Below are 16,390 nucleotides of genomic sequence, written 5' to 3'. Positions count from 1 at the left end.
GAAAATATCCTGTAAATCATACAGGCTCTCAAGGTGGGGTCTGAGGACCCACAGGGGTCCTTAAGGGCGTTCCAGGGGGTCCACGGCTAAATGATTGATAGCTGGGAACCAAGCGGGCACTTATGGGTAGCCGTAGAATACGACTCTCGTGGATGTATTTTATGATTCTGACATTTTCAATCTACGAGAGTCGTAGGGAACATCCCCCATGGACAACTGGACTTTCAGCTCCTAGCCTGTACGGGCTCCAAACATGTACAAAGCTCCCCCCCCCCCCCCTCGTTTACTTCCTGTTTAATTTTTTTGTATTTCCGGATGCACTTTGTCACCATTGGGAACTTCCGACAGAATCGGCCACAGACGGCATTAAAACACTTCTTTATTGAAAAATATGGATTATTACATTGCACTAGAACTCCGAACAATTAGTTCAGGAGGCTAGGAGCCTGTACAGGCCAGTTGTCCATGGGGGATGTTCCCTACGACTCTCGTAGATTTAAAATGTCAGAATCATAAAATACATCTACGAGAGTCGTATTTGGGTCTCTAACTCTGAGAGTGTAGCCTACACATGGCATACATTTGAATACTTTTTCCACCACTGCTCAGCCACCATTTTAGACACAGTTGGCTAGAATAATACTTCAGGCATTTTTTTTTAGGTAAGTAACTAAGTACATGTACTCAAGACAAGTACTGTACTTAGGTACAATGTTGAGGTATTTTTTACTTTACCAGAGTATGTCCAATTTTCAGTACTTTTACTTCTACTCCACTACATCTCAGAGGCAAATATTGTACTTTTACTCCACTGCAATTATTTGAAAACTTTAGTTACTTGTTACTTTGAAGATTTTAATTATTATTACAAAACATACATTATCTAATTCAGCCCAATTTAACTTTGGCTATCTGAAAAAAGCCACAACGTGTCGCTGAGGTTGCAGATCTTTTCAAAAGATTTTAATACATTTTATACATGATACCTTGTGAAAGGGGACATTTTGCATAAAGATTACTTATAATAACTATAAGTTACTATAATAACGTATTGTTATAATAACGGGGAGGTGCCGAACCACTTCAATAAGCAAAGAAGCTTTTATTTTGAAATGCCAGACGGAAATTGTCTTGTTGTTGTGCAGGGTTGCCATGTCCACTTATTATAAGCGACTTTGGGCTTATTCTTCTGTAAAGTTGCAAGTTTTTAGGGGGTCTGGTTTCTAAAGTGTAGTTGTTTATTTGGGATCTACAAGCTCTGGGCTTGTATATCTACTATTTTCAATGTATATACAGTATATAGGTTTAAAGAGTCATGGCCTCAAAGCAGTGGTGTGTTCTACCGTCAGATGCTGTGTACGGCGTACACCTTGAGATTATTTTTCGTCGCCATCGTATACCTTCAAAAACTGTTCAAAACAGCGTATCTGATACGCTGTGATACGCTCTGATACGCTAAATGCCCAAGGCAGGGGGGGCAGCAAGAATGTGGGCTAACTCTGAGTTGATGGCTTATCAAGTGTGAAGCTATTGTTCTTGAGGTGATGATAAGTAATGGCTGCGACGGAATTCACACATTAACAACGACGCGAATACTAATGAAGTAGGCTACTTTAATCAGGCAGTGATTAGAGTGCCCCATCTGATGCGTCTCCAGAACAGCCTCCGTCTGCTGCACCAGAGGCAGAGACACGACCACTGTCCCGGACAGAATCGCTCTCTGCTCTCATCTGCTGACACTACACTCAATAAGGAAAACCAGCCTGTCGATTCCAGCGTTGCTCTTGTTTTCACATTCAATGTTTTTGTGGGCCACACACGCGCGCGAAGCGCGCGGAAAATTTTCACATTAAATATTTTTGTGGGGCGCGTGCAAATTTTTTACATTTTGTGGGAGGCAGGGAATAATCATAGTATACCTTCAAAAAAAAAGTAGAACACAACACTGCCTCAAAGTGCCCTATTTGCTTATTTTGGGCTTGTTTTCCTAGACCTGGCTGCTTATTTCTCTCACATAATCTGGCAACACTATGTCGCGTCGTCGGACTCGGAAGGAGTAAAGGTCGGAGAAGAAGAAGCGTTACAATGTATCAATGTTTTAGCTTTGATCTCCTATCAATCTGTCAGCAGTAAATCAATCAATCAATCAAAAGCATGAAGGTTTATTTAGACTTATTGTCTCAGCCGTGCAGAGCCGTGCACATTCTGTTAAACTTCAACAACATACCTCACACTGTCCGCACGGTGGCGCTCAGGAGAGGTGAGTTGATTATATTAATGTACGTAAAGTACCTATTATATATAACCAGTTGTAAGTTAGTTACCATGTACGTAAAGTACTTAAGAAGTAGTTTAAGTAAAGTAACTAAACTATAGATCCTCAGCTTAGCCATGGTTCTCATGACGGTCGTCTGTCATGACCGTCATGAATGAACTTCAACCTGGTGTTTGCACTTTCTCCATTTCTGGTCCGTACATCTACATAAACGTAAATATAAAGCTCTTAACTCATGGCCACGGATGTTACAATTCTATACGGGTCCTCAGAAGTACCCGTATCTTCCGTATTGTTCAATAAAAAGCATTTTAATCCGATCGGTGGCAATTGTCTCTTACAGTTATAATGTATCAGAGTGCAGTACACCTCCCAACCGAAATGGCCACCGATCGGATTAAAATGCTTTTTGCTGAACAATACGGAAGATACTGATACTCCTGAAGACCCGTACATAATTGTATTATCCGTGGCCATGAGGTAGGCACTTTATATTTGAAATATGAACGTTAATGTAGATGATTGGTCCGTAAATGGAGAAAATGCAAACACCAGGTTGAAGTTAATCCATGTCATGTTCCGGCGCGCTGCTCCTCAGCTGGAAGTTGTTTGATGTCCTGGTTTGAACTTTAGTCCTAATGAGCTTTGGCCCAGTTATAAGGACAACATAATGTACACTGGACCAGGAGGTTAGGGGGTCTTTGAGGGGGTTTAGGGGGTCCACAAGACCTTTGGTTCTCAAAGTGTGGTCCAGGGACACTCAGGGGTCCTTGAGGGGGTTCTAAATGGACCTTTGCCAGCTGGGTAACTCTGACAGTACAAATGTAACCAAATGGACCCAAACGAGTCCATTTGGTTACATTTGTACACTGTGTTAAAGCTGTGTCCACAGTCACTCAATCAGTATTATACATTATATTAACTTTATGAACTTAAATGTAAACTAAAGTACAATGCCATTTAATACAGTGGACTGGATTTTAATCATGCATGCCTCCTCTGACAGAAGATAGCTGTGTGCTGTTGTTGTAGTTGTTTAATGGAGTGTGTGTGTGTGTGTGTGTGTGTGTGTGTGTGTGTGTGTGTGTGTGTGTGTGTGTGTGTGTGTGTGTGTGTGTGTGTGTGTGTGTGTGTAGGAGAGCAGAGTAGTCCAGAGTTCTCCAGGTTGAATCCCATGCAGAAGGTTCCTGTTCTGGAGGACGACGGGTTTGTCCTCACCGAGAGGTCAGAGGTCATTCTATTAAAGTAAACGTACTGCCATAGCGTTGTTGTTGTCGGGCAGAAACCTCTCATCTCCATATTTGTACGTTTTGTGTGTTTAAAAAAAAATTTAACGCCCTACATGATCATACTACAGCGTTACACAACAACATCAAAAGTAGCAGATCTACAAGCTCAAAACGCGTCGCTTCGCGCCGCATTTTGAGCTGCTACTTTTGATATCTTTGAATTTTAATTCCACCCGACAGAGACGATATATTTATTCATAGCCTCAGCGAGGCCGGCAGGGCCGAAAGCCCCTGTCTGTCTGTCTGTCTGTCTGTCTGTGTGTCTGTCTGTCTGTCTGTCTGTGTGTCTGTCTGTCTGTCTGTGTGTCTGTCTGTGTGTCTGTGTGTCCTCTGTCTGTTGTGGTCAGTGGTGTAAGGTAACTAAGTACATTTACTCAAGTACTGTACTTAACCCATTAAGACTGGGAACGCATCTGTGTCATTTTAAGATTTCTTTGGCTATATATAGATAGCAGATTTAATATGCTATTTTTTTTTCTAATCGTGAAAATGTGTGCAAATCTTTAGTTTGAATATATATATATATATACTTTTTTAAAGCGAAAGTTTTTAACTCAAATCTTTGCTTCTGGGGATTTTAAAACATTGTTTTTTACTTATGTTGCTATAATACCAATGGTTTTCAAACTTTTTTCATGTCAAAGACCCCCACAATAATATATATTTGTCCGGATCCCCTCCCATCTAAACATATTTTGTTCCAGGGACCCCCAGAGGCAAAGATTTGAGTTAAAAATGTATATAAAAGATTTTGCACACATTTTCAGGATTTTCTAAAAATAGCAGATATACAAGCTCATAGTGCGGCACTCGGTGTATCATTCTTAAAATGATACACAGATGCGTTCCCGGTCTTAAAGGGTTAAGTACAACTTTACTGGAGTATTTCCAATGGTCAGTACTTTGATGACGGCTGCATCCCACGACTGACACAGGGTAGACACTGGGTCGGCAACCCGGCCTGGCGGAGACTCATCTAGTTCTATACTGGTTTTGTTTATTTTTTTCCGGTTGGTTAATGTTGTTGTTGTTGTTGTTGTTGTCATAGCGATGCCATCCTCAAGTACCTGGTAAACAAACACAACGTCCCAGAACACTGGTATCCACGGCAACCAGAGAGGAGGGCCCGAGTGGACGAATACACCGCCTGGCATCACACACACACACGACCGCACGCCGCCAGTGTGTTTATAATGGAGGTACACACACACACACACACACACACACACACACACACACACACACACACACACACACACACACACACACACACACACACACGACTGCACGCCGCTAGTGTGTTTATAATGGAGTTACACACACACACACACACACACACATACACACACAAACACATACGACCGCATGCCACTAGTGTGTTTATAATGGAGGTACACACACACACACACACACACACACACACACACACACACACACACACACACACACACACACACACACACACACACACACACACACACACACACACAGTATGATTTTTTATTTTCTTCAACTAGTAAAATCAACAGGGTTTTGTCATTTATTTATTTTTTATACCTTTATTTAACCAGTAAAAAACACACTGAGACAACGTCTCTCTTCCAGTGTGACCTGTCCAAGAGGCAGAATAATAAAGTTTCACGTCTTTGCAAAACATTCACTACGAACCATTTGTACACGAGAGTGTACAAATGGAACCAAATGGACGGTTCCATTTGCAGGGATTAAAGTTCTCAGTCCTGGGGACTGATTTCAGTCTTGAGGATTCCATGTGCCATGTTTAAAAATCAAAAATCACATATTGGGACATGGTCTGAAAATAAATTTCAGTCTTGGGATTCTTTTTTGCTTTAACCCCTGCATTTGTACACTCTCAGAGTTATGGTAGTCCTTGAAATGTAAATGTTTGTGAACCACCGGTATAGTAATTGTATAGCAGCTCTGACAGGCCCCCCTTTCCACCAAAAGACCTTTGGTTCTAGAATTCTTGGAAGAAGCTTTTTGGAACCTCGGTGCTTTTCACGAAACCGGCTTATGTTTCCACCAGTGTTAGCGCGCCGCCTGTAGAGCAGGAGTCGCCGGGCGCCACAGGTTCGATTGCAATACGACCGGTCGGCCTGTCCATTTCACGGGGGAAATTCAATTGACAATGGCAGAAAATAGTTTCCCTTTTCTTTGAATTTCCCCCGTGAAATGGACAGAAAAGAAATATGATTATTTTTCACTATACTTTTACCATTGTTTATATATATCGCATCTGCATCTTCCAACCTGTAGAATAGAGACACAGACACTGTGGTTCTAACCTGTAGAATAGAGACACAGACACTGTGGTTCTAACCTGTAGAATAATGACACAGACACTGTGGTTCTAACCTGTAGAATAGAGACACAGACACTGTGGTTCTAACCTGTAGAATAGAGACACAGACACTGTGGTTCTAACCTGTAGAATAATGACACAGACACTGTGGTTCTAACCTGTAGAATAGAGACACAGACACTGTGGTTCTAACCTGTAGAATAATGACACAGACACTGTGGTTCTAACCTGTAGAATAGAGACACAGACACTGTGGTTCTAACCTGTAGAATAATGACACAGACACTGTGGTTCTAACCTGTAGAATAGAGACACAGACACTGTGGTTCTAACCTGTAGAATAGAGACACAGACACTGTGGTTCTAACCTGTAGAATAGAGACACAGACACTGTGGTTCTAACCTGTAGAATAGAGACCCAGACACTGTGGTTCTAACCTGTAGAATAGAGACACAGACACTGTGGTTCTAACCTGTAGAATAATGACACAGACACTGTGGTTCTAACCTGTAGAATAGAGACACAGACACTGTGGTCCTAACCTGTAGAATAGAGAAACAGACACTGTGGTTCTAACCTGTAGAATAGAGACACAGACACTGTGGTTCTAACCTGTAGAATAGAGACACAGACACTGTGGTCCTAACCTGTAGAATAGAGACACAGACACTGTGGTTCTAACCTGTAGAATAGAGACACAGACACTGTGGTTCTAACCTGTAGAATAATGACACAGACACTGTGGTTCTAACCTGTAGAATAATGACACAGACACTGTGGTTCTAACCTGTAGAATAATGACACAGACACTGTGGTTCTAACCTGTAGAATAGAGACACAGACACTGTGGTTCTAACCTGTAGAATAGAGACACAGACACTGTGGTTCTAACCTGTAGAATAATGACACAGACACTGTGGTTCTAACCTGTAGAATAGAGACACAGACACTGTGGTTCTAACCTGTAGAATAATGACACAGACACTGTGGTTCTAAGCTGTAGAATAATGACACAGACACTGTGGTTCTAACCTGTAGAATAGTGACACAGACACTGTGGTTCTAACCTGTAGAATAGAGACACAGACACTGTGGTTCTAACCTGTAGAATAGAGACACAGACACTGTGGTTCTAACCTGTAGAATAGAGACACAGACACTGTGGTTCTAACCTGTAGAATAATGACACAGACACTGTGGTTCTAACCTGTAGAATACTGACACAGACACTGTGGTTCTAACCTGTAGAATAATGACACAGACACTGTGGTTCTAACTGTAGAATAATGACACAGACACTGTGGTTCTAACTGTAGAATAATGACACAGACACTGTGGTTCTAACCTGTAGAATAGAGACACAGACACTGTGGTTCTAACCTGTAGAATAATGACACAGACACTGTGGTTCTAACCTGTAGAATAGAGACACAGACACTGTGGTTCTAACTGTAGAATAATGACACAGACACTGTGGTTCTAACCTGTAGAATAGAGACACAGACACTGTGGTTCTAACTGTAGAATAATGACACAGACACTGTGGTTCTAACTGTAGAATAATGACACAGACACTGTGGTTCTAACCTGTAGAATAATGACACAGACACTGTGGTTCTAACCTGTAGAATAATGACACAGACACTGTGGTTCTAACCTGTAGAATAATGACACAGACACTGTGGTTCTAACCTGTAGAATAATGACACAGACACTGTGGTTCTAACCTGTAGAATAGAGACACAGACACTGTGGTTCTAACCTGTAGAATAGAGACACAGACACTGTGGTTCTAACCTGTAGAATAGAGACACAGACACTGTGGTTCTAACCTGTAGAATAATGACACAGACACTGTGGTTCTAACCTGTAGAATAGAGACACAGACACTGTGGTTCTAACCTGTAGAATAATGACACAGACACTGTGGTTCTAAGCTGTAGAATAATGACACAGACACTGTGGTTCTAACCTGTAGAATAGAGACACAGACACTGTGGTTCTAACCTGTAGAATAATGACACAGACACTGTGGTTCTAACCTGTAGAATAGTGACACAGACACTGTGGTTCTAACCTGTAGAATAGAGACACAGACACTGTGGTTCTAACCTGTAGAATAGAGACACAGACACTGTGGTTCTAACCTGTAGAATAATGACACAGACACTGTGGTTCTAACCTGTAGAATAATGACACAGACACTGTGGTTCTAACCTGTAGAATAGAGACACAGACACTGTGGTTCTAACCTGTAGAATAGAGACACAGACACTGTGGTTCTAACCTGTAGAATAGAGACACAGACACTGTGGTTCTAACCTGTAGAATAGAGACACAGACACTGTGGTTCTAACCTGTAGAATAGAGACACAGACACTGTGGTTCTAACCTGTAGAATAATGACACAGACACTGTGGTTCTAACCTGTAGAATACTGACACAGACACTGTGGTTCTAACCTGTAGAATAATGACACAGACACTGTGGTTCTAACTGTAGAATAATGACACAGACACTGTGGTTCTAACTGTAGAATAATGACACAGACACTGTGGTTCTAACCTGTAGAATAGAGACACAGACACTGTGGTTCTAACCTGTAGAATAATGACACAGACACTGTGGTTCTAACCTGTAGAATAGAGACACAGACACTGTGGTTCTAACTGTAGAATAATGACACAGACACTGTGGTTCTAACTGTAGAATAATGACACAGACACTGTGGTTCTAACCTGTAGAATAATGACACAGACACTGTGGTTCTAACCTGTAGAATAATGACACAGACACTGTGGTTCTAACCTGTAGAATAATGACACAGACACTGTGGTTCTAACCTGTAGAATAATGACACAGACACTGTGGTTCTAACCTGTAGAATAGAGACACAGACACTGTGGTTCTAACCTGTAGAATAGAGACACAGACACTGTGGTTCTAACCTGTAGAATAGAGACACAGACACTGTGGTTCTAACCTGTAGAATAATGACACAGACACTGTGGTTCTAACCTGTAGAATAGAGACACAGACACTGTGGTTCTAACCTGTAGAATAATGACACAGACACTGTGGTTCTAAGCTGTAGAATAATGACACAGACACTGTGGTTCTAACCTGTAGAATAGTGACACAGACACTGTGGTTCTAACCTGTAGAATAGAGACACAGACACTGTGGTTCTAACCTGTAGAATAGAGACACAGACACTGTGGTTCTAACCTGTAGAATAGAGACACAGACACTGTGGTTCTAACCTGTAGAATAATGACACAGACACTGTGGTTCTAACCTGTAGAATAGAGACACAGACACTGTGGTTCTAACCTGTAGAATAGAGACACAGACACTGTGGTTCTAACCTGTAGAATAGAGACACAGACACTGTGGTTCTAAGCTGTAGAATAATGACACAGACACTGTGGTTCTAACCTGTAGAATAGAGACACAGACACTGTGGTTCTAACCTGTAGAATACTGACACAGACACTGTGGTTCTAACCTGTAGAATAGAGACACAGACACTGTGGTTCTAACCTGTAGAATAGAGACACAGACACTGTGGTTCTAACCTGTAGAATAGAGACACAGACACTGTGGTTCTAACCTGTAGAATAGAGACACAGACACTGTGGTTCTAACCTGTAGAATAATGACACAGACACTGTGGTTCTAACTGTAGAATAATGACACAGACACTGTGGTTCTAACTGTAGAATAATGACACAGACACTGTGGTTCTAACCTGTAGAATAGAGACACAGACACTGTGGTTCTAACTGTAGAATAATGACACAGACACTGTGGTTCTAACTGTAGAATAATGACACAGACACTGTGGTTCTAACTGTAGAATAGAGACACAGACACTGTGGTTCTAACTGTAGAATAATGACACAGACACTGTGGTTCTAACCTGTAGAATAGAGACACAGACACTGTGGTTCTAACCTGTAGAATAATGACACAGAGACTGTGGTTCTAACCTGTAGAATAGAGACACAGACACTGTGGTTCTAACTGTAGAATAATGACACAGACACTGTGGTTCTAACTGTAGAATAATGACACAGACACTGTGGTTCTAACCTGTAGAATAATGACACAGACACTGTGGTTCTAACCTGTAGAATAATGACACAGACACTGTGGTTCTAACCTGTAGAATAGAGACACAGACACTGTGGTTCTAACTGTAGAATAATGACACAGACACTGTGGTTCTAACCTGTAGAATAGAGACACAGACACTGTGGTTCTAACCTGTAGAATAGAGACACAGACACTGTGGTTCTAACCTGTAGAATAATGACACAGACACTGTGGTTCTAACCTGTATAATAGAGACACAGACACTGTGGTTCTAACCTGTAGAATAGAGACACAGACACTGTGGTTCTAACCTGTAGAATAGAGACACAGACACTGTGGTTCTACCCTGTAGAATAATGACACAGACACTGTGGTTCTAACCTGTAGAATAGTGACACAGACACTGTGGTTCTAACCTGTAGAATAATGACACAGACACTGTGGTTCTAACCTGTAGAATAGAGACACAGACACTGTGGTTCTAACCTGTAGAATAGAGACACAGACACTGTGGTTCTAACCTGTAGAATAGAGACACAGACACTGTGGTTCTAACCTGTAGAATAGTGACACAGACACTGTGGTTCTAACCTGTAGAATAGAGACACAGACACTGTGGTTCTAACCTGTAGAATAGTGACACAGACACTGTGGTTCTAACCTGTAGAATAGTGACACAGACACTGTGGTTCTAACCTGTAGAATAGAGACACAGACACTGTGGTTCTAACCTGTAGAATAATGACACAGACACTGTGGTCCTAACCTGTAGAATAGTGACACAGACACTGTGGTTCTAACCTGTAGAATAGAGACACAGACACTGTGGTTCTAACCTGTAGAATAGAGACACAGACACTGTGGTTCTAACCTGTAGAATAGTGACACAGACACTGTGGTTCTAACCTGTAGAATAATGACACAGACACTGTGGTCCTAACCTGTAGAATAGAGACACAGACACTGTGGTTCTAACCTGTAGAATAGAGACACAGACACTGTGGTTCTAACCTGTAGAATAGAGACACAGACACTGTGGTTCTAACCTGTAGAATAGAGACACAGACACTGTGGTTCTAACCTGTAGAATAGAGACACAGACACTGTGGTTCTAACCTGTAGAATAATGACACAGACACTGTGGTTCTAACTGTAGAATAATGACACAGACACTGTGGTTCTAACTGTAGAATAATGACACAGACACTGTGGTTCTAACCTGTAGAATAGAGACACAGACACTGTGGTTCTAACTGTAGAATAATGACACAGACACTGTGGTTCTAACTGTAGAATAATGACACAGACACTGTGGTTCTAACTGTAGAATAGAGACACAGACACTGTGGTTCTAACTGTAGAATAATGACACAGACACTGTGGTTCTAACCTGTAGAATAGAGACACAGACACTGTGGTTCTAACCTGTAGAATAATGACACAGAGACTGTGGTTCTAACCTGTAGAATAGAGACACAGACACTGTGGTTCTAACCTGTAGAATAATGACACAGACACTGTGGTTCTAACCTGTAGAATAATGACACAGAGACTGTGGTTCTAACCTGTAGAATAGAGACACAGACACTGTGGTTCTAACTGTAGAATAATGACACAGACACTGTGGTTCTAACTGTAGAATAATGACACAGACACTGTGGTTCTAACCTGTAGAATAATGACACAGACACTGTGGTTCTAACCTGTAGAATAATGACACAGACACTGTGGTTCTAACCTGTAGAATAGAGACACAGACACTGTGGTTCTAACTGTAGAATAATGACACAGACACTGTGGTTCTAACCTGTAGAATAGAGACACAGACACTGTGGTTCTAACCTGTAGAATAGAGACACAGACACTGTGGTTCTAACCTGTAGAATAATGACACAGACACTGTGGTTCTAACCTGTAGAATAGAGACACAGACACTGTGGTTCTAACCTGTAGAATAGAGACACAGACACTGTGGTTCTAACCTGTAGAATAGAGACACAGACACTGTGGTTCTAAGCTGTAGAATAATGACACAGACACTGTGGTTCTAACCTGTAGAATAGAGACACAGACACTGTGGTTCTAACCTGTAGAATACTGACACAGACACTGTGGTTCTAACCTGTAGAATAGAGACACAGACACTGTGGTTCTAACCTGTAGAATAGAGACACAGACACTGTGGTTCTAACCTGTAGAATAGAGACACAGACACTGTGGTTCTAACCTGTAGAATAGAGACACAGACACTGTGGTTCTAACCTGTAGAATAGAGACACAGACACTGTGGTTCTAACCTGTAGAATAATGACACAGACACTGTGGTTCTAACCTGTAGAATAGAGACACAGACACTGTGGTTCTAACCTGTAGAATAGAGACACAGACACTGTGGTTCTAACCTGTAGAATAATGACACAGACACTGTGGTTCTAACCTGTAGAATAATGACACAGACACTGTGGTTCTAACCTGTAGAATAGAGACACAGACACTGTGGTTCTAACCTGTAGAATAATGACACAGACACTGTGGTTCTAACCTGTAGAATAGTGACACAGACACTGTGGTTCTAACCTGTAGAATAGAGACACAGACACTGTGGTTCTAACCTGTAGAATAGAGACACAGACACTGTGGTTCCCAGCTCACGGCAAGAAAAAACGCAAAAAGTAATTTTTGGTTCCAGTTCTGTACCAACTTTTAGGGTTCTGAACCAATTAACCCATTGAGACCTGAAGCCGATTCTACATGTCTCCTAAATCCCAACAGTATTCTGAAAAAGTATGTTTCTGTATCAGTGGTGCTCAATCTTTTTCATGTCAAGGACCCCCAAAATTATATGTATTTGGCCGCGGACCCCCATCAAAATATTTTGTTCCAGGGACCCCCAGAGGCAACGATTTGAGTTTAAAAATGTTCGCTTTAAAAATATATATATTCAAAGATTTGCACACATTTTCACAATTAAAAAAAAATAGCCCAAAGTGTCAAATAATGCTTTTTAACTCAAATCTAAAAATGACACAGTTCCAGGTCTTAATGGGTTAATTTTCAGTGGAAACACTCTGAACTGGTCAGAATTAGGCAGGGAAAACGAAACTGGTTCAACCCCGGTGTTAACACATTGGGTGTTTCATTATTTTTTTTGTTGCAGGTTCTGCTCCCTCGTGCGTCGGGCTCCGGTCCGGACCCGTCCAAACTGGACCGGGCTCTGTCCCAGCTCGGCACGACCCTGGACCTCCTGGACTCCATGTTTCTACGGCGACAGCCCTTCCTGTGTGGCGATGACATCACTCTGGCCGACCTGCTGGCCATCTGCGAGCTCATGCAGGTCAGAGGTCATGGGGGGTAATTTTATGAACGTGGGTGGGGGGTCACATGATCATACTTTAACCCATTCAATCCGGGGAACGCATCTGTGGCATTTTTAGATTTCTTCGGCTATTCAAAAATAGCAGATCTACAAGCTCATAGCGCTATTTTTGAAAAATCGTGAAAATGTGTGCAAATCTTTGAATATATATATTTTTAAAGGGAACATCTTTGACTCAAATCTTTGCTAATGAGGGGGGTCCCTATTACAACATATTTTGAGATGGGGGTCGGCGGCCAAATACATATAATTTTGGGGGTCCTTGACATGACAAATTTTTAGAATCACTGATAAAGAAACATAGGTTTTAAATAAATAAAAGAACTGTAGGATTTAGAAGATATTTGTACAATCCCCCAGAAGCAAAGATTTGAGTAAAAAATGTTTGCTTAAAAAAATTATATTCAAAAGATTTGCACAAACTTTCATGATTTCTTTCAAAAATAGCAGATCTACAAGCTCGTAGCGCGGCACCGAGCTTGTAGATCTGCTATTTTTGAATAGCCCAAAAAAATCTAAAAATGACGCGGAAATGGGTAAAGGTTAAAAAGTTCAAAGTAAAAAAATTATAATAACATATAATTTATGTCTGCTGTTCTTCTGCCAGCCTCTAGGCGGTGGTAGAGATGTACTGCAGGACCGGCCAAACCTGCAGCGCTGGAGAAGTCGCATCCAATCGGCTCTCGGAGAGTCTTTTGACCACGCCCACGCAGTGCTGTATGCCCTCCGTGACAGAAACAAGGCCAAGCTCTGACATCACACCTGGCACACATATATCCAGCCAATCAGAGCGAGGGCAGGGCTGTGATGTCATACTGAACGCAGCGATTGGCGTTTTTGTTTTTTTTCTGCTTGGACAAGTGTCCGATAGCCTATCACTGATCTAGGATCCTTGTGCTCCTTTACTATTGGGTGAGTGTAATTGGCCCGATTCCAATCCGCTCCCTTACAGCAGTGGTTCTCAAAGTGGGGTCCGGGTACGCCCAGGGGTCCTTGAAGGGGTTCCAAGGGGTCCCCAGCCAAATGATTGATAGTTAGGAATATGAACCAAATGGACCTTTATGTGTCTGTAACTCTGAGAGCGTACAAATGTACCCTAACAGGTCCTTGGTCCTTGGCTTAATCCATATAAAAACTGTGGATCCTTGAAATTAAACTGATTGAGAATCACTGCCATGGCCGTAAAAATCCCTGGCATATCTTTTCAAACGGGGGTCCGCGGGCTAATATGTGTCAATTTGGGGGTCCTTGACTTGAAGAGGTTTGAGAATTACTGCCTTATAGGCGTACTAGCTTAGGCGTGCCGTGTGTTCACGTGAAGTCTGTGAGGACTTCAGGGCTGTCTGTCCCTACCCTTTGAAATGGGTCAGTCTGCATCCATGCAGACTTTGTCTAAGGGAATTACCCACAGTTCAGGGGAACAAACAGTATAGTGCTTTCTCACCGTTCTCAAAGGGAGACGGAATGGAATATATATATATTTGTAATAAAAGATAAGCGACACAAGATAAGAAATGAGTAAAGTAAATAGAGTATTGAAATACAATAATACTACAACCCCTAATCTAAACACAAATAAAAACAAACAGAATAACTTAAATATTATAACAATAATCAACAATCACAGCCTTTTAAAGCACTAACTGTAAATAAGGACAAAGTCAAAGTGATGTAAAGTGTCATGAATGAAGGACTCATCTTCAGAGGGTCTGGGTTTGAGTGGGGGTCCGAGGGTCCGGGGTGAAGCGAGGGTCTGGGATGGGTTGCTCGTCGCTGGCTGAAAAGAGAGGTTCAGAGGCAGTGATATTTCGTTTTGTTTTTCGTAAACTAACGCTCTACTCGATCACACTACAGCGTCACACAAAAGTATCTAAAGTATTCCACCACGGTTCTGCCCTCCTCACGTAGTTTTGTCCAATGAAAGTGAAAATGTTGCATTTTTGTCACTGACTGACCGGGCTTTTTCCACACGGTGGAAAAACGAACGACTGACGTTTGAGGAAGTGACCGAATGCGTTCACACACAAGACTGAATCTTCTTCCTTATTGAACTAATAAGCTTCATTGGTTGATTGTGACTGATCTGGGGTCTAACCACCATGCAACTGTATTAGACCGTTGATTAAAATTAAATGGTGTAAATATTAATAAAATGCTGTGATGTCTTCCTCAGTGTGAATTTCATGATCATATGAGATGATTATTGTTTTTTTTTGTTTTGTTACTACTACAAACATACATAAACTAAATTACAGTAACTATACTGGTAGCACATATATATGTCTTCAAAATAAAGGACGCCTCCTATACCATGTCTTCAACAGAGGGTCTGGGACCCCTAAGAGGTCGTCTATGGAAGTCCATAGGTCAATAAATGTATAAATACCACAATTAAATAAATAAAATCCACAATCAAATCAATAAAAAACGCAATGATATAAAAACAAAAATACAAAAAAAAAAAAAAAAACAAGCTCAAGTTGTGAGCTTGTAGATCGGCTATTTTCCAATAGCCTATCGTATAAAATAGGGCTAAAGTGGTCAATGTATGTTTTATAATGTAATGATTTATATCTACACAAAGTAACTAGTAACTAAAGTTTTCAAATAATTGCGGTGGAGTAAAAAGTAAAAAAATTGCCTCTGAGATGTAGTGGAGTAGAAGTAAAACTATTAGAAATTGGAAATTCTCCAGTAAAGTACAAATACTTAGTTACTTTCCACCACTGTCCCCTGGTATAGAGAAGGTAAAGCTGGTCTGTTACCTTGTTGCCTCGTGTGCTCTAGAACCAAAGGAGCATTGTTGCAACAAAGAAAGAAACTATTATTTATTCATTCATTTATTCATTCATTCATTCTTATTTTCTTTTTTTTTTATCGTGTAGCACAGCACACAATATCCAGTTGAAACAATATCTATCTAACGTTATGTTAAGGTGATATACAGCAGACCTACCGTTCCTTTGACTTGCCTATAATAGTGCGGTGGCTTATTTTGTCTTATTTCACTTTGACTGAATCGTCTTTG

At 41.2% G+C, this 16,390-nt stretch overlaps 1 protein-coding gene across 1 annotated transcript; it reads left to right on the top strand.

Moving 5' to 3' along the window:
* The first annotated feature begins 2,047 nt into the window (after nt 1-2,047).
* On the top strand, nt 2,048-15,524 carry gstt2 (glutathione S-transferase theta 2). Its single transcript, XM_084054714.1, has 5 exons — nt 2,048-2,260; nt 3,412-3,499; nt 4,613-4,763; nt 13,144-13,320; nt 13,970-15,524. Exons 1-5 carry the CDS (start codon nt 2,155-2,157, stop codon nt 14,114-14,116), a joined length of 669 nt encoding a protein of 222 aa, XP_083910840.1. The 5' UTR covers nt 2,048-2,154; the 3' UTR covers nt 14,117-15,524.
* The last annotated feature ends 866 nt before the right edge of the window (nt 15,525-16,390 follow it).

This window comes from Gymnoscopelus microlampas (assembly GCF_963454915.1).
Source record: "Gymnoscopelus microlampas genome assembly, chromosome: 4".
NCBI classification, from domain to species: Eukaryota; Metazoa; Chordata; class Actinopteri; order Myctophiformes; family Myctophidae; genus Gymnoscopelus; species Gymnoscopelus microlampas.
Note: the sequence above shows the minus strand (reverse complement) of the source record. Positions and strands in the feature narration are given on the sequence as shown.